This window comes from Vidua chalybeata, chromosome 4 (assembly GCF_026979565.1).
Source record: "Vidua chalybeata isolate OUT-0048 chromosome 4, bVidCha1 merged haplotype, whole genome shotgun sequence".
NCBI lineage: Eukaryota > Metazoa > Chordata > Aves > Passeriformes > Viduidae > Vidua > Vidua chalybeata.
The window spans coordinates 36,868,624-36,891,169 of record NC_071533.1 but is presented as its reverse complement, the minus strand read 5'-3'; the positions used below and the strand labels follow the sequence as shown (position 1 = coordinate 36,891,169).

The 22,546-nt window shown below is 38.2% G+C and overlaps 1 protein-coding gene across 26 annotated transcripts in view; it reads right to left on the bottom strand.

The window, feature by feature from the left end:
* PCM1 (pericentriolar material 1) overlaps positions 1–22,266 on the bottom strand; it is a 41,674-nt gene extending 19,408 nt beyond the window's left edge. For 8 of the 26 annotated variants that reach the window (XM_053940151.1, XM_053940160.1, XM_053940166.1 and 5 more), the window contains exons 1-21: positions 22,192–22,219; positions 18,167–18,285; positions 17,319–17,564; positions 15,912–16,184; positions 15,218–15,388; positions 14,927–15,043; positions 13,510–13,698; positions 11,426–11,603; positions 10,353–10,462; positions 9,714–9,930; positions 8,258–8,456; positions 7,800–7,976; positions 6,897–7,054; positions 6,473–6,687; positions 4,752–4,903; positions 4,541–4,670; positions 3,718–3,852; positions 3,079–3,272; positions 1,758–1,955; positions 633–855; positions 367–512 (exon numbers count right to left, since the gene is read on the bottom strand). In XM_053940151.1, coding sequence (XP_053796126.1) covers positions 367–512; positions 633–855; positions 1,758–1,955; positions 3,079–3,272; positions 3,718–3,852; positions 4,541–4,670; positions 4,752–4,903; positions 6,473–6,687; positions 6,897–7,054; positions 7,800–7,976; positions 8,258–8,456; positions 9,714–9,930; positions 10,353–10,462; positions 11,426–11,603; positions 13,510–13,698; positions 14,927–15,043; positions 15,218–15,388; positions 15,912–16,184; positions 17,319–17,564; positions 18,167–18,262 — 3,524 coding nt within the window. In that variant the 5' untranslated portion in view covers positions 18,263–18,285; positions 22,192–22,219. Of the gene's footprint in view, positions 1–366; positions 513–632; positions 856–1,757; positions 1,956–3,078; positions 3,273–3,717; positions 3,853–4,540; positions 4,671–4,751; positions 4,904–6,472; positions 6,688–6,896; positions 7,055–7,799; positions 7,977–8,251; positions 8,457–9,713; positions 9,931–10,352; positions 10,463–11,425; positions 11,604–13,509; positions 13,699–14,926; positions 15,044–15,217; positions 15,389–15,911; positions 16,185–17,318; positions 17,565–18,166; positions 18,286–21,354; positions 21,422–21,917; positions 21,994–22,191 lie in introns of those variants that run through there. The other 18 variants (XM_053940155.1, XM_053940157.1, XM_053940161.1 and 15 more) reach the window with 14 other exon arrangements.
* Between the last annotated feature and the right edge of the window lie 280 nt (positions 22,267–22,546).

Here is a 22,546-nt window from a genome sequence, read left to right as displayed (position 1 = left end):
CTAAGAAAGGACAAAAAGCTTTTTTGCTGTATATTTCCATTAGAATCCATAATCTTGCCAGGTAGTCTGGCGAAGACTACAGACACAAAACCGTATTAGAAAATAACTACTGCAACAGATTTTTGCCAACTTTTGGCTCTCTTCAATGAAGATTACTAGGAAAGTACTTTTAAAGGTGTTAAAGTGGTGGTGGGGGAAAAAAAGACAACCAGAAATGCTGCACACAATTTCAAAAGCTCATAATCAATTTAGAAGTTCAAGAGTCTCATATTTAACCATTATCTGTAATCTTTTATTCCCATAACCATGTTCCTGTTACTGAAGCATTTAAAATTCCACAGTTAAACACTAATACAGTGAACAAACCTTTGGACATTATTCTGCTGCCAATTCAGTTGAGTGTAACACTGGTTTAACTGATGCATAATAAGATTTATTTGTGAAGATGCAACATTATTTGGCATCATGCTGTAGGGGCCTGTGAGCAAAGTCTGTAGAAGGCAAGAGAGGGTCTGTGGAAAGAAAATATGTAACAGTGACCAAATCACAAAACACAGATTCTATTGGTAGAAAGAGTTAGAAAGAGAATAAAAGGCAAATAAGAACAGCAAATAACCATTCTTCATATGTACCTGCTGATCCTGCATCAAAGTTTGACAAATGCTGACACTAAATTCATGCTGTTTCTTCAACTGATTGATCTGCTCTTGCCATTGTTCCTTTTCTTCTACATAGGAAAGCTCAGACATCCACCGAAAATTCTCCTGACGCCGCATAGTTATGTTTTGCTGTTGCCTGGCCTTAGACACTGGACGATAATTTCCATCTGCTGAAAGGGGACGGCAGTTTTTCCACCTGAGTTGGGAAAATTTGAAGAATGAGGACAAAATCAGATCATTCAAACAACTAATGATACTTCCATTATTCATATTATGTTTAAGTTGTACATCAAAAATTCACATGGCACAGGCCAGCTAATCACACATGCCGTTTTGTCAGTCCAACATAATCCTAAACAAATGGTAAACAGGAGCCCCCCACCTAGGTATGACTGTCAAAAAAAGAATGGCTAAGCATGTATGTGGGTCTTGTTTTTAGTATTTTCCATTACTGCTAACATGTTCTCAATGAAAATAGAAGCCACCAACATAATACATTGACAGGTCCAGCCCCTGATTAGCCCACTGTCTGCTAAAATCATGTTGGTATCCAAGCCAGAAAAAATAACTGCAGATACATACATTATTTTTAACATGGCATTTTCATTTAATCACACAAATGTTATGAAGGAAGTCAATCAGGTAAACAAGAGTTAAAATTATTCACAATAATTAAGAAATAGTTTTCACAACTACAGAAGCTAGCAATTTAGAAGGAAAAATTTCAGAATTAATTTAACGTTCTGAACTACTATTTTTGAAGAGACTGATCACAGCAAAAATTTCATACAGACTGGTTATCTTTTAAGCTGGTTAAAAATAAATGGGAATATCAGGAGCCACTGCCGTACAACTGGAGAGCTCAACGGCAGATTTTTAGTAAGACTGAAAACAAAAGAAATCACCAAGTCAGTTATATGCATTGCAGCTACAAAGATTTAGACAAGAAACTGCCACTACACACAGCCCCCTAACAAGCAGAAAGATGTTTTCCTTTGCTTTGAGGATGTTAATGAAATTGTAGCTAATTAAATGCTTCTTCCACCCTATTCCAAATACACTCAGACAAGCATCAGACCAACAAATAATGCTACTAACCTATCTTTGTTTCCTTTAACAAAATAGGCATTTTCTGGTATGTTGTTATTGGGATAAACAGAGAAACTGTAATTCAAACTTGATGCATCTTCTTCCTCTTCTTCTGCCTGGCCAACTCCATCAGAGAGATAACAGTCTTCATCTCCATTTTCTTCCTCTAGGGCACATTGGGTAGAACCTCCCCAGGTAGCCATTGTCCTAGTGAAAATTGCAGGGTCAGAGAGAAAAGTGGTGTTCAGAAAAAGAGTATTTTTTTTTCAATTTTATGACGAATTATTAAAACAATCTGTTGACAATTGCAAGTCTATCTGCAATTAATCAAGCTGCACCAAAAAGAAGTAAACCACTCTGTAGTGTACCCATATTGTCAAGAAGGCCATTAGCAACCTTGCCTATACAAGGAATAGCGTGGCCAGCAAGATCAGGGAAGTCATTCTTCCCCTGTACTTGGCACAGGTTAGTCTGCGCCTTGAGTGCTGTGTCCAATTCTGGGCCCCTCAATTTAGGAAGGACGTTGAGATGCTGGAGCATATCCAGAGAAGGGCAACAAGGCTGGTGAAGAGTTTGGATCACAAGTCCTATAAGAAGTGGCTGAGGGAGCTGCGGGAGCCTGGAGGAGTTTTAGGGGAGACCTTTCTACAACTGCCTGATAGGAGGGTGTAGCCAGGTGAGGGGTCAGCCTCATCTCCAAGACAATCAGCGACAGGACATGAGGACAATCTTAAGCTGAGTTAGGGAGGGTTTAGGCTGGACATTAGTGATTGACTGGGCATTGGAATGGGCTGTCCAGGGAGGTGGTTGAATCATTGTCCCTGGAGGCATTTAAGGAAAGACTGACTGTGGCACTCAGTGCCATGGTCTCATTGGCAAGATGGTGTCAGGTCATAGGCTTCAAGGTCTTTTAAAACCCAGTTGATTCTGTGATTCTCACCAACGCAAACTTGCATTCTGCTTCTAATACTGGGACAGATAAATGAAATTACTGCCTGTTTTGGAAATGTATTACTTTACTATGCTATAAAATGGGCAAAGATGAAAAAAAAAATACTCTGATCTTTTGGCATTTTCCATGCATTTTCTTCTTCTTAGGTGATTCTTTTCCCCACTGGTAGAATAGAAGAGACTAAATATGCTGGGAAAACCCATAAAACTGGCAAGTTGCTAAGTAACAGTCACTTCACAAGTCAAGAAATTAATTTCCTGCACTGTTAAACCATCACATTCAGTGGTCAGATGAACACAGGAAACTGCCCCCAACACTGACATCCTACTAAACAACGGAAGCACCCATTGATGAATACAGAATAACTTGTGCTCTTACTTTTCAGTCCTGCTCTGCTGTGGAGTACACTGAGCTTCTGACCCTTCACTTTTAAGAGATGCAGCAACAGCAGATACTGTTTCTGCAAGCTCTCTCCTTCTCTGATCTTCAGCCATTAAAGCTTCAAGCTGCTTTCTTCTCTGTCGCAATTCTTCTCTTAAAATCTCATGTCTTCTCATCTCAGACCATAACTGCTTGCAGTAAAATGGAAGAATTAGAATATAATGCTAGCATAATTTCAGGAAAGAATAAGTAATATCCAGGTCAATATTAAAGACAATTTCAGGGGAAAAGGTGAAGAAAGATGCAGAGATAAATTAGGTTTCAACAAATACTTTCATCATTTTCTCAAAGGATGACCTGTCTACAGTATACGATATTCAATGTTCATGGTAAAACTTCAAAATTAATTCAACTTTCACATTAATATTTAGTAACAATTGCTGTATTTGAGGGAGACTATCCTGCCAGTTCAAGTCAGTATTTCCTTCTTTCTAGAAACAAAATAAAGAAGTTATACATGCTTTGTTAAAATAGCTACTACTCCACTCCCCAGGCCAGCTACTTAAAATGTGTCTAGGCAACCTGTAACTTCTTTCTAGACCCTTTTTAAGTCACTGCATATCAGGCATGAAATACCTCATTGCCTATTGGTACAGATTCATCACACTCAAATAAAGGCTTGCCAGCTGTGTTACAGTCATTCATGGCTGGAGTTGATGTTGCTTGTGAAGTCTGTCTATTTGCTGGGCAGTTACCCAGGCCAGCTGACAACTGAAAGAGAAAGCACAATGGCAAAATACAATATAATAGCTTTCTAAAACTTACCTGCAGTTAAAACCCAAAACAGTTAAGGCATTATGAGGCTAGAAAGTCAGTATCCTGGGAAAAGGATTTTTGAATCAAGGCTAAATATTTATTTCAAAACTTACCTAGGAATCAACAAAACTTAATTTATGTATTATTATATAATGTTCTAGATGCACAATATTGATAATTTACTGCTCACTTCACAGAAAGAAGTTAAATCTTCAAAGAGCATGAAAAACAGTAAAGCCCTGTAGAGTTAAGTTAAAATGCACCAAAGTGTTGATCATGCTTATAAGACACAGCACCGTTCCAAAATATCAGCAAATGACTACTAAGAGAAGTAATGAAGCAGTGACTGACCAGTATGGACAGACAAATTTCAGGCTAAAAATAATACAGAAGGTTCTGTATCTTTGAGGACTCTGTCATGGCTTTTGAAGACAAACCAGTGAAATTAACCACTGAACAAGAACCATTGAAAAGTGAATGACATAAGCAAAACTCAAGGTTTAAAAATCCACCTACTTACAGTATACAAGTATTACCAATTTTGAGGTTTTTTCCAATTTTCACAGGGAAAAAATGGTGAGCAAGATATTTTATGTGTCTTTGTTCAACACCTTAAGACAGCAAATAAATACATTCTACCTACCTGAAGGTCAGGACAAGCTTTCTGTAACACTTGAATTTTTTCCTGGATTTCAAACAGTTTTCTTCTTTCTTCTTGTAACTGCTTAAGCTCCCGTTGCTGCTGCTGAAGTTTAGCTTCATAGAACTTCTCTCTGTGCGAATAAGTTATCCACACGTTACTTGGCAAGAAGTTGCCTAAAGCACAGCTCTACCATCCTCTGACAAAGGCTTACCTTGCTTTTTCATTCAGTCGCACATCTTTTTTTAACTTGTTGGAACTTGCTCGGACATTGTTTGGTTGTTGCTTTGTCTCTTCCACCTCACCCAACAAGTCACCAATATTAGATGCATTTGCAATTGCTCCTTGAGGTTCTGGATCATCATCCTGAAAGGATGTCAGAAAAGCAATTAGACTATTTCCAAGTTGATATAAAAAAAAATTTAACGTCTCTAGTTTGTCAAGTTTGTCTAGTTTGATTTTTTCAAAACTGATCAGTCTGAATAGCTTTATCTTTAGCACAAATCAAAAACTGAGAAGCCATTATCTCCATGGCATCATGACTTTAAGATAAATTGAGTTAATGAGAGAATTTAAAGTTATTTAGCGCAACCTCAACTACTGAAACTTCCACTCTAAATACAAATAATTTGTCTCATTTTGGAAGCATAAACCACTTGCCTGTGACTCAGTGGATGGAAAGATACAAGCATATGAAGAAAGAACAAGGATGAACAGAAGGATACTGAGGTGAACAAGACTGCTTATTTACCACAATCAGTGAACTTAAATATTAACAATAACAAAACTACTTTTGAAAACTGAATCTAAAGTATTTTTTAGAAAGTCCTACTGGTTTTCTATTCTGCTTTTATTTTCTTCATAATTTCTGTATTTTCAGTTCTCAAATTGAAACTATGAAAGCCGTAGCCACTGCTGCTTTTGTTTTCCAATGTAATCATTCCGCATAAAGACTCTGCTAAACAGGAGAGATCACTGTCGACCAAAAATGACACAGCTCACAGATCTACTGTATCTTTGCTGAGATTACATAACAAGCCTTGGAAATATGATTGAAGATATGCCATTAATTAGGCTATTTATCAAGGAAGCTGCTGAATCATCTCTAATTCTGATTTATACCACTGCAGAGTTAGCATCTCTATAGTGACGATAAAAACCAACACTGATCTAGATGCTGAGAAGTAATACAGGAGTATTATCTTGAAATAACAATATTGTGTTTACATTGTTGCTACTGTAAAACATAAGCTCCAACTGAGCTTGATTTTGAAGTTCTCACATAAAGCCTTTTCATTTCTGATACATTTAATGTATTCAGTATGCAGACATTACAGCAGATGGTGCTCAAATGTGAGCATTCTGAAGGGACATTAGAGCCATGACATTGCGCTACTAACATCACTAAATTAGTGTGTGATATTCTACATTAAAAACATATCCAACTTACAGCTGGGCCTCAAAACTCTCAAAATAAATAAAACCACTGCCTCCAAACCAAAGTACTGCAAGTCAAAAATATTGCAACATCTAAAGATTTTCATGAAAAATGTTCCTTGCTGATTGAACAACGTTCAAAAAATCTAGGGTTCAAAAACCTAAACATATTGAATGTTCAGTATAACCTTAAAAAAGTCTAATATGTTTAAAAATAATACCGATCTACTTCTTGGTTTGTATTTTGTAATCCAGGGCTAAGGTTAAATATAAAGACTACTGTTCTCTTAGGTTACCATCCTCCAAGAAAATCCCTGAATTGAATCTCAGAAGTAGCACCTTTGAAATCAGAAAAATCAAACAGTATCCTCTTTTTCTCTAGACTATAAATAAGCATTTTAAAAGTTGCATTAAGCAATTTTTCCCTATCAGAAGGTACAGATAACATGAAACAACGAATGCTGAATTTTTGTGCACAAGTTTATATTTACAACATACCTGCACCATAGCCGCAAGGTTTTGTAACTGTCTAAGCTTCTGTTTTGCAGCTATAAGCCTATTGATCTTCTGCTCAAACTCGGCATCTCCAGCCACATCACCCAGGCTGCTTCTGTGACTAGACATGGAATCTTCACTAACTCGATCTTCTTCCACTTCATCATCTTCACCTCGGGGTAGATCGAGGTGTTTGTCATTCTCCCTATTATGACAGTCTGGAAACAGGAAGAGGAAACAAAACAATACCAAAGACACATTACTGAACTTCTGCAGTCCACTGTAATTACTGGACATTAGAAAAATAATAGCTTAATGATAAGCTCTTGAATATTCTGCTCATCAAACAACAACCTCCAAAACTCTGTGCAGCTATCAGAGCTATTTGCACTAAGAAGTAAAATTATTGCAAGATTTTAGAACATACCTAAAGCAGAAGACATTTTTAGAGTCCTTATATTAGCAGCAGATCGGTTGTTTATTTCACAGTCTGTATTAAGATGTCTTCCATCTCTGTTATTAGTTCCACACTGTACATTTGAGTTGCTATTTATTTCACTCCAAGTACTGATTCCTTGAGGGTTTCTAGGGTGAAATAAATTACTCATGTTAACTTTTTCAAAACTGGTATGGATACAATTTTACTTTTGTCGTCTTCTGCCTAGCTTTTTTACGAATAGGTGTTCTGACCCCTCTCCCTAAAAAAATCCAACAAAACCCCCAAACAAACAAACTTCAACTCCATATAAAATCTGTCCAGACATTGGGAAGTTTTCCATATTCATCTCTCCAACAGATTATTTTTTTAACAATCAAAGCAGCTGTAATTTATGCCCTGCTAGATCTGCAACAATACATTAGGTCTTACAGGTATATGTCTACATTATAAAAGCTTTATATGATGCACAGCTAACTGACTGTTCATTTCTACCAGGTGAAGATCCTCAATACACACAGATGCCAGACTATAGCTGTCAATGCCTCTGTAAACTGAAGGGTTTTTTACTCCAATTCTCTAGTCTAAGCCTGTAATCTTCTAGTGGAAATCCATACACATAATTAAGTACTTAAACCCAGAGGAATTACAGATTTTTGAAGTCTTATAGTGATTTTCTACATGTTCACACTTATCTAAATAAATAAGACACCAAGGATTAGATAATTATTAGACATCTGTGTAACAGTTACCTCAAATTAAAAAGAACTGTAATTTTGTTACTGTAATAAGCACACATTTAAGTTACTTCTGGTTGACTTAAATAAAGTATTTCAGGTTTCCTGAAGCAACAACTCAGCTACAAAGACTTTGGATAACAAAAAATACAACAACCTAATATTAGTAACAGGCTGTGGATCCTCATGCTCAGAATCACTTTCTGATTCTTCTGTTTCTTCCTCCTCCTTAGTGTTTTCATTCACAGCATCTGTCATCATATCAGACGTCTGCTCATAGTAGTGAACTAACTCACGTAACTCATTCAGTCTCTTACGAACCTCATTTAGCTTCCTGAGGAGGAAAAAAAAGAGTAATCTGTTTTGCCACTCATCTATGTAGAGTTGTATGTACTTTAAAGTTCTTAGAGTTTACTGCCAGTTTCCAAGCTGCAAGAACTTCACACTTGAAGCTCTGAATCCAGTTAACTGTATTAGATTGTTTACTAAGTAGTCCGTAATACTAAATTAGGTAAATCAAAAAATGGAAATAGTTACTTAACACAAAACTTATTAAAAAAGTAACACTCCAAATTACTAAAGCAAACACTGGAAAAAAATTTAAAGAACTTTTACTGAAGCTTTTCTGTCGGATTTAGATTTTCATCCTCTTCACTCTCATTTTGAGAAACCAGGGAATCAGGAGGATAGGGAGCAGATGCCAGACTATTTGTTTCACCGTTGACAACAGTTACTATGCCTACAGGACCAGAAGCAGCTGAAGTTGTACTTCTTTGATCAACACTCCTTTGAGGAGAACCTGAAGCAGGAAAAACTACAGAAAAGAAATACAGCTTATGTGAACAATTCATAACAAGGAATCTGCTTAACTGAATTAAACTAATTAACTAATTAAACTGAATTAAACTATTAAAATAATGACATAAAATATTATCAATAGAACAAAACAGCAGTTAATAACTTTCTTTAGTAAAAAAAACTTTTTTCTTAAGTTTCATTGTATGCAATGTCAGTAGGCAGTGAGTAATAAGGTGGCTTTTGTAAACAAGATTTCAGTTATTCCCTTTTAGCTTTATCAAATGTCAGAAGTAGAAGCTTTCACGCTATGAATCTGCCCATAGAGATTTTTCAAGGGTTTACTTAGGGCTACATTGCTTTTTTATAAAAATTTAACATTTCTGAATTTTGATCAAAAGAAAAATCCTAGCAAATTTTTCACCTCTGCTAAGTTTTTTTTGTCTATTTGCTGTAAAACAAACGGGATGTTTGCTTCTTCCAGCTACATAAAATCATATCCCAATATGTTCGTATTATATGCATTAAATACATACAGAAAAATTGGGGTACAGTTACATAACTATTAAACCAGCATGTCTTTCTCTAAGTGCATGCTTCAAGGCCTCATTTCACAATGCTAACCAGAATACACTGTGATCACCCCTCAGAAGTTTTCAGCCACAGGACAAATGTCACCAGTATGCGTTGTTAGAAACAGAGAGCGAGAGCAGCAAGTGGACAGGTCTGCATCAATAAACAGAGCACAAAGCCATTAAAAGAAAAGGCCAAAGCTCTAGACCACTCAGACAGGTAAGGCCCTCTAGAATGGCCTGTGATTGAAGTCCCTGCCATGAGTGCACACGAAAGCCTTTTGACAGAGAGGGAGCAAAGCCATATTGCCATAAAGCTACTAACACATGAAGTGCCAAGTACACAAATGCAGACATACTGTGATGAAAACACACAAAGCTCAAGTTCATATGGCTCTTTTTTTCACAAGCCAGATGTGTCACAGACAAGCCTTGAAGAAAAAAACCTCATCACATCCTCACATTAGTCATCTTCAGTATTATAAACCAAAGTGCTAATTGACACTCATCATCGTTACTTGTAGAGTTTTTCATTAAGACAGAAATTTACACAGCATTAGTACCATTTACGTTAATATTGCCCAGCAGATTTTATCACCTGCATTTCACTGACCAATTACAATCTGAAAGACAATGTTACGAAACATGCACATTAAAAACATGGTATTCATGACAAAAATACAGTTCTGCCTATATTGACTTACAGGAAGAGTTATTTAGATGTTGGTCACGAAGTGTATGAAGTTCTCCTAATAGTTTGTCCATTTTTTGCTTTTTACCCTGCAACATTCGCATCTTGTTAAAAAGCTGTGCCTTCTCATCTGACTGGCGTTCAGACATTGAAGAGTTTCTGCTTTGTGAAATCTCTCTGGTAAGTGAAAGGCTTTCTGCTTGCCTTCTATTGTCAGGCACAGACTGTGTCTAAAAAGAGTAATTCCATTTTATTCAGAGTACTACAATAAAAGGTAAATAAATTGTAAGAAACAAAAAGCTTTCTTATGGACCTTCAATATGCAGCAGAATCAACACCAAAACAAATATGATAAAGGGAAATATACTGAAAACACTCTAATGACATCCCAATAATATACTGAGTTAATAATTAAATTGCAGTAAAGAAACTATTTCTCTAGACCTCCATGAAAACCCATGAGACTGAAAGCATAGATCAGTCAGCTAATAACCCCTAAGAATTTTCAAGTTTGCTGAGTTTTCCAGTCTGGGGGGAACTCTGATAACTTCACTAGCAAATACAGATCAGCAAGACAAACACTGAACTGCATTGTTAAATAGAATAAAAACTGATAATGGCAAAATCTATACAGTACAATCTCAGGACTAACCTGTGAATCATGAAGTTGGTTGTGAAAGCGTTGAATTAAGTCATTCAATTCTTCATTCAGTTCTGATGTAAGACTCACTCCTGAAACACTACCTGTAGTTTCTGTTACAACTGGGCATATGGAAAAAGGGGAAAATATAAGTATTTTTCCACAGCGATGAATAAAAATGTGTGGTTTAGCAACATCAATATACTGATCCTCTGGAAATACAGCACATATTTTTGATTTTGTGTCCTTTCCACCAGTTTACTCTTGAAAGTTGCCTTCTGCTACAAAAATACTAACAAGACAACTCGAGCTGCTTTATAAAGGACCATACAAAAGGACTTTAGGCTTGCTCTGTGTTTTGCTGAAAAGTTCAGAGCAAAATGAAAGCAACCAATTTGTCTAAGGCTGATAGAAACTTATTAGAAATAAAACTGCAATTATTTAATATAGCTAAACTGACAACAGTGGAGGTAATTTCCATAATAATAAATTAACAGGACACCAAGCTTTCATATTGGTGTAAGCTGCAATATTTACATCTGCAAATGGAGTCTTGGAAGTTCTTTCTTCAAAAGGCTTTACGAGAGAAATACATTTAAAAGAAAGCTTTTTGCCTCTGCCTCAAAGTTCATATTCAAACAATATTAAATATGCAAGTGGCAGCTGAAAAACCCAAATAATTCTTCCTATTTTCCCTCAAATAGAAACCAACAGCTCATAAGAAAAGTCAAACACAAATATTAATTATTTTCCCCAGAGATTATGACTTCATTACACACACAGTAAAGTTTCACTGTTTTCAAATTTTGAAAACATTAATTTTGCCATAGATTGAATTTGAATCTTAACATTGAGTAGACCCATTCTTAGGAGAAAAACCTACACTTCTGGGATTTTACAGGTAAACCACAGTAATCAGCTCTGGGTTTTTAAATGACCCATCATTTTATAATGTTACATGGTCAACTCTTCAGAAAGAGGCTTTGCAATTAAAAAAACCTTTTTAATGTGTATTTCACAATTCCAGCTTTCATCATTCAGTCAGCAAGCTAACATAATATAAGAGACACCATCTTTTCACATACCAGAATCATCCAGGACAGCAATCGCTTGCTCTGCTTTATGCTGCAAAGCAAGAAGAGCTGCCTGTCTTCCTTGAAGAGCCTTTAATTCCTCCTGCTGTTGTAGCATTCTTTTCAATAAATCATGCTGTTTCTTCAAGTTCTCCAACTCCTCTTTAGCTTCCTGTTGAGGATCTCTGGCCTGCAAGAGATGGAGCAACATTACCGTAACTACAACCATTTACCTGTTGAGAACTAGTAAAAGAAGTGTCAAAGCAAGAAAAATTTGCATATAAATTAACAGCCTGGTTAATGGAAAAAAGTAAACAGCTTCACCTTTCTGATAGTTCTTTATCTAAAAATAAACCTCAGATATCCAACAGGAAGAAGCCTGTATCACCAAGACATGCTTATAGGTCCTGAGGGTTTAAGTTTTCTTTTTCTTTACAAAGCTGGTCAGCTGCCCTGATGTGACCCAAAGACTAACCCAAGCCTCTCTCTGTCTTTTAAATCATAACAGAGGGTATTAACCTTTAAGACTGCTAAAGGTAAGCAAGATAAGGCATTGCCTCATGGAGCTATATAAAACACAAGATGGCAATTGATTTACTGGCCTAAAATCTCTAAAATTTTCAGAAGAATGTTTTGGGCAGTAACTCATTTCTAGCCTACAATGTGTTTAGTTCTGTGTGCTGTATTTATGGCATTGATATCAGAATATGCCAGGTTTGGGTAAATCAATTTCGTAACAAAAACATGCATAGACCTTGTCTACACTGTTTTCAAACAATATTTTGAAATAGTTCTGAAAGAATGAAAGCATGCTAAGCAGTTAAAATATATTAAAACTCAGTTATTTTCCTCATCCTATGTTAATTAGGAGCTGGAGATTTGCATCAAAACTTTTACTCAAATTATTTTAATGAGACATCCACAGTTAAGATCCTGATCCTGTCTGAAGTTGCATAATTGCACTTTGCACATGAAATAAGGGAAAATAAAAAGCATTTACAAAGAACACTACTAACTTGAAAGCACAATCTTCTATCCACATAGTATTGAGTTTCTAAAGTAAAAAATTCAGTCCAAATACTCTGCATCAGATGTCAGAATAGAAGCAGACACCTTGTTAACTAGTTCTGGGTACTAAGGAATGCTCAACTTTTCAGCAGAGAAAGCTGAAAACATTCAGAATTCTAAACTCCTCGAAGTGTCACTAGAAGATACACTGCAACTAACACTGATGACTGCTGTTAAACTCTCACCTTTCATATAAACAGCAGAGTAGAGTCAAAATAGATCACACACTGAAATCAGCACAGGAGGGAACAAGGGTATATGCCTCAGCCTCAATCACCTATTAAATAATCCAGGCTTTATCTAAAGTACCAAATTGCTTCAGTTCATGAAAATTGCATTAACAAGTTTTTCAAACTTAGTTCTACAATTAGACTAGTAAGTTTGACAAAACAATAAAACCTTTTATTTTAGGGGAAAAAATGACTAAATTTAAGACTTTTTAAAAATTAAATCACAGGAAGGACAACGATATAAAAAAGCTCATAACGAGTAAAAAAAAGACATTTTAGACACTGCACTCCTTGAAAGCTTTTCCCCTTCCAACCAAATATTTATATCAACAACTACAGAAAAACATTTGCAGAACAAGTTAAGGCTACTAATTTCTAATTCAGCTTCTGTATTTGGTATTAGTTTAAATGTGCATTGGCAGACTATTAGTGTAACCATGACAAGTGTCTGAAAGTCACAATTACAGCATGTTTTCCCAAGAAGGGAACAATAAAACTTAGAAGGATGATCTACATAAAATCATAACACCTGCTGTACAGAGTTGCATCAATGCTAACTTTCAATGCTAACAATTCAGAAGAAAAAGTTGTGAAACATTTCTATTCAAAGAAAAATATATTCTAGGCAAAGAAGACTAATTCAGTGAAAAGACAGCTGGATACAGATACACAATCCAGTGGGAACATTCACTGTAAGTAACAAGTACATTTGAAGCAATTAATAAGGGAGATGGGGGAATGGGGAAGACTAGCCTGTATAAACCCTATTTGAGGCTAAAGTAACATTTGGAAGTGTACCTTTGAAAGCAATCCATGATCCTGGCTATTAATCCCACAAGGCCAGATTTCCCTGTCATTCAGAGCAGCTCTCTCACTTTTCACTTTAGGGCTTGGTGTAACATCAATGTCTGTAACCTGTTCTTGGGAAGCTGAATTCCCTAGTTTGTCCTCAATGCAGGGCCGACAACTCAAACTAAAAGACACCTCCTATATCGAATAGTTTAGTATGTTAGATTTTAAAAATGTGCCCCAACTTAGCATGCATTTTTAAGTTACAAACCTACCCACTTTATCTTGTCAAATAATGAAAAATAATATCTAATAACATATGCTAAAGAGCGAAGACATTTTTAGTCATTCTTTGAATTTGCACAACAATAAAGCTCCATATAGCAATCAACATTATACAACCAGAAGTATGCATTCTGCATGTAAAATATTCAAGCTGCATATAAAGAGAGCTTAGATGCAAAATTAAGAGCCAAACAAGAAACTTAAGCACAAATTTTGCAAATATTGAGACAATATGAGTTTACATGGACACTTCTTAAAAACCATACTTTTTTCTGCATTTTCCAAATTTAATTTTTTTTAAGTTAAAAGTGCATCTTCCATGTCTATCATTTTATTTCCTTACAGAGATAGAAAGAGTTCTTATAAAGCGAAAAATAATTACAAAAGCTTCTTAATGTTTTAACTGTTTTATTTCCAAGCAGGTAAATTCTCCTTATCCATAGGACATTCAGTGTGCTAACTGGCCAGAAAGAATACCTGCTCTCTGGTACTTTTCCTCAGCGTAACAGAAAGGAAGACACAAAACTTATGTTATTAAATTGCTTTAGTATCTACTACAAGACATGTTTACCATGTTTAAAAAAAAAACAAAAAAACTTTTATAAATAGAAAGGGAGATTGGACTGTTTATCTCAGCACTAAATTCAGAACACATTTTCTGAAGAGGGGCCCATCTTTCCAAAAAATAAGAGAAACTTCTGTATTAGGTCAATACCTCTATCACTAAAAAGATGCTTGGACAATGGCCTACTAATGATACATTTCTAATTCTCCCTTCACCCAACACCCAAAAATTTTCCCCACTAACAGAAACAAACCTAGAGATGAAAAATTGTATAGAAAGCTATGTCTTCCTAAACATGTGAGTCAATTCTCTGCCAAAGTACGCATTTAACTCTTCATTGTATTTTGAAGAAAGAATAAAGATTTAAAAGAGTCTTCAGATTGTTGTGACAGAATCATTACTATTTTTCTCATATTAAAAAAATAAATCCACACATGCATGGACACCTTCTGAACAGAGTCCTTGGGGATTTACTATTTTTCAACTGAACTGCAGATGATGACACTATCATAAGACCCATGAAAAAAACCAAAATGAAGCCCTCATTTCTACCTCAATTGCTAAAAGGCAGCTTACCGTGGTATCTGAAGCCTCAGACTGCACATCAATGTTTAGCGATGTGCTCTCACCTACAGAACCAGATCCCACAGCTGAATCTATAGTCCGATCATCATCCTCCTCATTTTCTCTAGCCTGAAATATTTCATTGGCACAAATCAAAAGCTATATAAGGGGCAGTAAAAATGACTTATGGAAGGTACTACATACCAAAATCAACACCCTCAGTAGCACCATCAAAACATAAACGGTCAACTCCTAAAAAAAGCTTACAGTGCAGAAACAAACATATTATGTTCTCAAACTTACAAGCATCTTTTGCAAAAATTTCAGATAGGATTTCTCCTGCTCTTTAAGGTCATCTATAAGGTGTGATAAACGCTCAACATTGGCCGATCTTTCATTTTTCTCTACAAGATCATCCCGCATGGAGCTGGCCTTAGCAATATAGTCGCGAATCTGAACTAGTCTGCTCACAATCTGCAAAGACACTGAAGTTACTGAATGCATTCAGCTACAACTGCAACGTATTCAATGCACAAGACACAGTGATAGCAACAGCAAAGGAGTAATGAAAGGGGGATATGTTAGTACTTTCACTCCTCCGAGCACTCTTCTACAAGTGGTTAAAAGTCAACAGCCTTTATAAGGATAGATTTACACATGCGGGAAGTTGCAAGGCTGAAGCACAGCTTCTGGTCAACACAGGCTAAAACACAACTGAGCTCATCAATAGAGGAAAACAGTCAACTGTGAGAGAACTTTCAGGAGCCATATAAAAGGGAACCAATCTCTGAAATGAAAATTTTTATTACTTCTGTTACCAACAAGCAGATTTCTAAAGAACAGTAGATGATTAAGTTTGGTTTCACATTTTCTTCAAGTTCCAGAAGAGTAGGAAGTTAAATATTTCCAATAAAGATTAATACTTTGAAGAAATTTAGAAAGCAGCACTGAAGATTAAGAGTCAATATTTTGTAGACTATGTAGGCTGTGTAAATACCTGGCTACTATCCATCGCTTGTTCTCCCGTTCCATCTTCTTGAGCAGACACTTGACAATTTTGCAAGAAATCCTTGCTTAGAGCAGCTCCAAACAACTCTTTACATTGCGCTGATACCCCACCTTCCTTTTTTTGGGAACCTGAGGCAGGATCTTTGCTTTTGTTAGTGTTAATCTGCAGTGACAGGAAGTTGAATGGTTTTTTGTTTTCATTAAGCTGACGTTTGTTATTAGCAGCCGTTGCCCTGCCTTGAGAATCACTTCCAATGCTTCTCTATATACAAACAAAAGAAAGAACAATTGCTTTACTTTTTCATCCAATATGTTCTCAAACTGCTTTGTTCCCCTGCTTGCATTACTATTTCTACAGTATTATTAGACTAATTTTAAAGTTACCTAATCAGTCACCAACTGGCCAAAAGTTAGCTGAAGACAGTGCCAATAATTTTTTGCCACAAAGTTTTCAGAAAGCAAATCCATCCTCCCCGAACAATGAGAACCAAAAACATTCTGTAGTTTCTCAGAATTTAGTTCCTCATTTTTGCTGTGACCTCGACCTTTACTGTAGCGAAAAGCATTCTACTTCTACAAGTACATTTGAGAAAAGAACAGTAATAAAAGAGCAACATATTCCTGTGCAGAACATAAGACCTCAGAACTTCAGCTTTTCTTTAAAACTCTGTGAATAGCAACATGTTGTCCTAACATACATTTGAGGAGGAAGTTCTGCCCAGCCTTTAAACTGTAAGTCAGCACAATGAATCACATTGAAAGAAACTTCACAACCAAAGAAGTCAGCAACAACCTTTGGTTAAGATGAACTAGCCTCTGTTCTGAAATTGTTAACACAAATTTATGCCTTGTTCCAGAAGAATCAATCCCTCACACTTGTCCTTAGTTTTGGACAAGGGAAGGATGAATGCGCTGTATTTCCAAAAAAGTAGTTATGGCTCAAGAATTTGTGCCACAACATTCTCTACTCTACTGAGGAGCAGTTTTTAATGACACTCCTCTGCTTAATCCACAAGGGTAATAATGTTCAGGATCACAAACTGGCAGTTCAAGAACAGGCTTTCAAAATAAGGTAACAGCTATTTTCAAGTAGCATACAAGTATGATGAGTAAGAAATACTGCTTTGAGGACACAGGAATTTGTTAATGGCTGTGAGCAAGAAAGTGAAGACAGCTATCACACAAACAGAGAAAGCCATAGTCCTGAACTTTCCCTTATTTTCTGAAGTTCAAAATCAGAATTTTGATTTGGTTGTCATGGTGCCTGTAAGTGTTTTTTTTTTTTTTTACCTTGATCACTTATGAAAGGATTCTTTACTCATCTGTCACTTTAATAAGAGCTAACTGAATACATTTTGCAGTCACATTTCTAGCGGGAGCTAGTATTCATACAAACCTGATCCAGATCACTGAAGTTTATTCTTTGTTTAAGCCTTTCTAGTTCAGCCTGCTCTGGAACAGACATCTGAGTCATGTATCGAGCATGAGGAAAGCTATGAGAAGTTCTGGTCTTGCGTCGTTCCATTCCAGGTGAAGATTCTGGAGATATGTCATTAGTAAGTCTCGTTTCACCTTCTCCACTAAGCTTTTTCTTGTTTTTCTCTGAAGATCTGTTTGCTTTCTTCTGTTGACTTCCCCAGTCCTTAAGGGGAAGGAGAGAGAAGAAAAATCATATTTGTTATCCACACAGACAAAAAGCAAATGTTTGCATTCTGTGAGAGGGCTTACTGCCATTTTAGAAGTAAAAATTGCAAGCCACATTGAAATAAGCTCTAAGTTTTCTAGAGGAAATGTCACTTTACAAAATAAAATTTTCTTTACTGCATAATTAAAAATAGCTTGGCAGAACATTTTAAATCCATTTCATCCAAAATGCATTAAATTAACTTCAGTTGAAGCTCAAGTTGTATTTTTCTTCTTTGCTATGGACTCCTTCACTTTCAGGAGTTTAGAACTTTTTAAATTATAGCTTTCACTTTCCTGCCACCTACAATGCTTTTGTGTCTAGCTACTTTATTTACCCAAAATGCTTGCCATAAATACCTCTGTAGACCTCAAAATCTCTGAATTATACCCATTGTTTGCTTACATCTACCTCAGGTTTTCCAGGTAAAGCTGCACTGGATGCAAAGCCATGCCTGATGAGGCTTAGGGGTTTACATTGTTACCTGCCACTAACAGAATCTAGCTGGTAGTTCTAATGTACAGCATCAAATGGAAACAAAAAGAAAAGAATAATTTTACTGTGTTGTTCAGCCGGTCGTCAAGGCTCTCATTGCTCCAGCTGGGCAAGTCCTGATCATTCATGCCTTCTTCAAAGGGACCACCTCCTGTTGCCATGACAAGTGATCAATAAAAGCAGTCTATAAGAAGGAGTTGAAAGAAATGTTCTGTATTAAGATCAGTTTACATAGAAAATTCTAAAGATTCATGATCTGAGAAGACAACTACATATTCATTATAAGATGAAAACACAAAGCTGTTTAGGAAATTAAACTCCCCATTTACTATGCTCTGTTACTAGAAACGTATCAACGAGAAGAACACAGAAACTGGCATAAAAAAATAAAGAAATAGTAGTTGTGGGTTTGGGGCTTTTAAACCTCTGATCTATAAAATAAAGTTGAGTTTTTGGGGTTTTTTTGGTTGTTTTGGTTTTTTTTTGAGAGTTTCAATTGTCCTCACTTTAAAACAAACTATAAGTGCTCAGAAATGCTGCTTTCTAATTCATAAAGCCTACACTTTCAGGCCTAGGGTGATGTCTGTTTGATACAGTGACTGGAGACGCAGTATGTCAAACTTTCACATTCATTTTAATACTGAGATATTGAAAACAGAGTACTGAATGACACACTTGAAAAAACAAAAGGAAAACAGACGTCAGTAAAAGGATTTTTACTTTCATTACCACTCATCAAGCTATTTAAGCAGTGAATGACCTGCCACTTACATTACAGTTTCTACCAAAACCAAACAAAATAACATGCATTTTATAAAGCTTAGCTGCTCTCCATCAGTGTCACTCTGTGCAATATAAAGCAATTTAAATTTTTGAAGTTTTCATTTTCACTTCTTGTTTTGACATTACAACAAAAAAAAAGCTGAAAAATCAGAAAAAGTATTCCTTTATGATAGTAGAATTAGATTAGCCTGTTCCAAAAGGTGAAGAATACATAGCTAACTATATTAGCTAAGTGCTGCTGGCACAATTCCACTGCAGAAAGCTACAAAATTTACCTAAGAAGAACTGTAACAGATGTAGAAGAAAAGCAGTCTTGCAGAGATTTACTTTTTCCTGCTCATTTCCACCACTATGTTAGGACATAACCCTGAGCTTAACTGAAAAAATAAAAATATAGAAGTTGATAGGAACCACTTTCTCATCATTTTACTGCAACTATCTAATACTAATTTTCACTGTGTGAAGGTGAAGAAATCACCCAAAACTAAAGATTAGGAAGTAAGAAGCTTGTTGGTTTTTTTTTTTATATCAGTTCCAGGAAGGAAAACAGATTAATCTTGAACTAAGTTTAAAAGCTGTCCTAGTACACCTATCCTGCTTAGGTATAGGATTCAATCAAAATCCCACAGTACAGCCCTCTCAAGAGGCACACTTACAAAGCAGTATTCCTACGCAAACACAGCCAATTACTAAATCATAAAGGAAATGGGATCTACCAGGCATGCTCTTTACACCATAACCACATCTCCACTTGGCAGTGCGCCAGCCCAGGTCACAGTAACGCAGTTAGGAGTCATTCTGCTTCTGCATCTCACAACCACGATCATAACACACCCAGAACAGGTGTAAGTGCCTGCTGCTTTGGCAACTATGCCCTGCTGTCCCTGCACAAGCACTCATACTCCCTTCTTCATCCCAACAGAAGTGCCCACCAGGCCATGCAAACAGAGGGTACATCCTATAAAAAGCTCACGGGGAAGCTCATGCTAAAACTTACGAGCATTCAAAGCAAATGCATAGTGGTCAGTTTAAAAACAGCCGTGATTTTAACAAACTATCTTCAGTTACAGATAAACTGTTCAGCTTTGTAGATGTGTAAAACCCAACATTTCAACGGACACTGTGTCCTGACCTATGTCACTGACCATAATGAGGAAGATTAGAGGCCATCTGGGTTTACAGTCCAATTCTGTAAGCTGTTTCCTCATCATCACGTTATATAATTCTACTAAAACCGTAGCAAAAGTGGTTTTTCCCTATCTTCCACTGTAAAAAGAAATGGGAGTATTCATCTTTACATAATACAAGTAACTATTCACATTTATTTCTTTTAAAACTTTCACAAAACCTGTTCTCAACTATCTTTGCTGTACGAGACTCTCACTACATCTGAAGCAAATTCACTGTCCCAGATGGAATATTGTGAATAACAGGATTCTCAAACAAGAAGACCCAGCATACACCAACATGCCCTGATAAACACAGCTCAAAATTAACAGTATCTTCATTATTTCCAGCAAGTGGATTTTAAAGTGTTCTAACAGAAGCATCCCCTTACCAAAAAGAAAGTTTCTAAACATTCCTATCATACTCTTAGATACCTCCAAATGAACTATAATCAAGCAAGTTTAAGGTCCGAGAGCTCTGATGGTATATTACCTCTTTAACTCAGTTGAAAACCACAAAGAGGTTCAGCTAGGTTTTTTCTTCTTTCACATAAAGCTGTGCTACCCACCTCCACATACACATTTCATCAATATGCATTTTTGCTTTGTTTTCACTTTACCAGCTATTTCTACAAAAAATCCCCTTCTAAAAGCTTTGCTATCTTCTCATTATCCACCTATCTACCTACAGCAACCTATTGCCAATTTCAGGCTCTTGCAAGTCACAGGATCTGTATAAAAGCTTTTGAGCACGTGCCTACTGCCGTACAAGATTTTTGAGGGATTTGAGGAAAAAAAAGACTTTCAACTATACTTTCTACAGAAATAATAACTTAAGATAACATGCAGAATTATATGCAAAACATGTAAGATTAGAGTCTGCACAGGTATCAGCAATATGCAGATTGCACAGAAGAAACACAACACGCAAGCAAAACAAAGGTATATACTTCAAAAGGCTTTTTGTCTACAGTAAAGATGCTCTTGAGAATTTTTTCCTATAGCACTTACGTGAATTCAGGGGCTCTCTAGAGCACCTAATACTGCAAAGAGAAAACTTTTGACAAGTAAAAAAAAATTAAATGGAAAACATAAAGTCGCAAAAAGCCATCATAGCACCATAAAGGCTGAAAATGGGGCCAAACATTTCTTTTTAAGTTTAGCTTTTTAAGACGTACGCTCCTCACTGGACATTAACTCCTTAAAAAGCAAACCATACAGTATCATCACACAGGACCAGCCAACAGAGCAAATCCTCTCCTGCCGCACCGGACAGCGCTCACACGAGCCGCACACTCACACACCCTGGCTATGGGCGGTGTGTCCGGCACTTCCAGCTTCCAGCGCCGGGGCCTTCCCAGCGCCCGCAGGCTCTGCCGTCCCGACCTGCTCCCAACGGCGGGCGCCGAGCGCAGGCCCGGCGGATCTCGTCGCCGCCAGCGGGGCCGGCGAGCGAGGGATGGCCCGGCGGTTCCGCCGGCCGCACCGCTCGCCGCCTGAGGCGGGCGAGGCGCTCCTGGCCCGGGGGCGGCGGGCAGAGATCCCGCTCCTTCCCGGCGCCAAAGCCCGGGAGCCGCGGGGTGCGTGGGTAGGCGGGCTCTGCTCAAGGCGCCTCCACTGCCGCGAACGCGGCGGCGTCGCCTTGGAGAGCGAATAACGCGCCCTGCCCTGTGCGAGGGGCGCGGCCCGCACAGCCCGCTGCTACCGCACGATTTACCCGCCGCCCCGCGCCTGCCTCCGAGCCCACTGCCTGACCCTCGCGGGCCGCCGCCCTGCCCCACAGCTCCAGCGCGGCCCCGCCGCCACCAGGGGAAAGAGACGAGGAAGGGGCAGAGCGCCGCGCGAGGGGCAGGAGAAGGCGGCTCACCCCGCGCCGGAGGGGAGGTCACCCGGCCTGGCTCCTCCTCCACCGCCGGCCGCCACTCGCGGGGCCCGGGCTGCCCGGACGAACGTTTCGCCTTCGGGCAGCGGAGGAGCGGCGCGGCCTCGCTTCGCCCGACGTGGCGGGACAGGGCTGGCGGAGGCGCTCACGACGCTCCTGCCTCAGCCGCCGCCGCCATCTTGGCCGCCACTCCGCCGGGAGCGCGGGGGGCGGTTCCTGGCGGAGGGATACGGACACAGAGGGACAGACAGACACTCACCGTTACCTGGTAACCTCCGCCGTCCCAGGCCCTTCCACTGCGCGCGCCCCGCCCGACCTGGACCGCGGGGCGCCCGAGGATCCCCCGCGCAACCGCCGGGCGGTCGGGAGAAGAGCGGTGGACGAAGAAACTCCAACTCCCAACGTGCATTGTGCGGGAGGCGCGGTGCCTCCTGGGAATGGTAGTTTTCCACTCAGGGCAGGCCCCGCCCCATGACAGGACTGGGGCGCATCCATCGGTGTTGTGCGGTCGGCGGAGAGTCGCCCAGAGTGTTTTTCTTACAAAATAAAATACGAAAACGGCGATGAACTCTGTAAATTCTTTTGCTTGCTTGGAAAACGAATAAAATCACGTC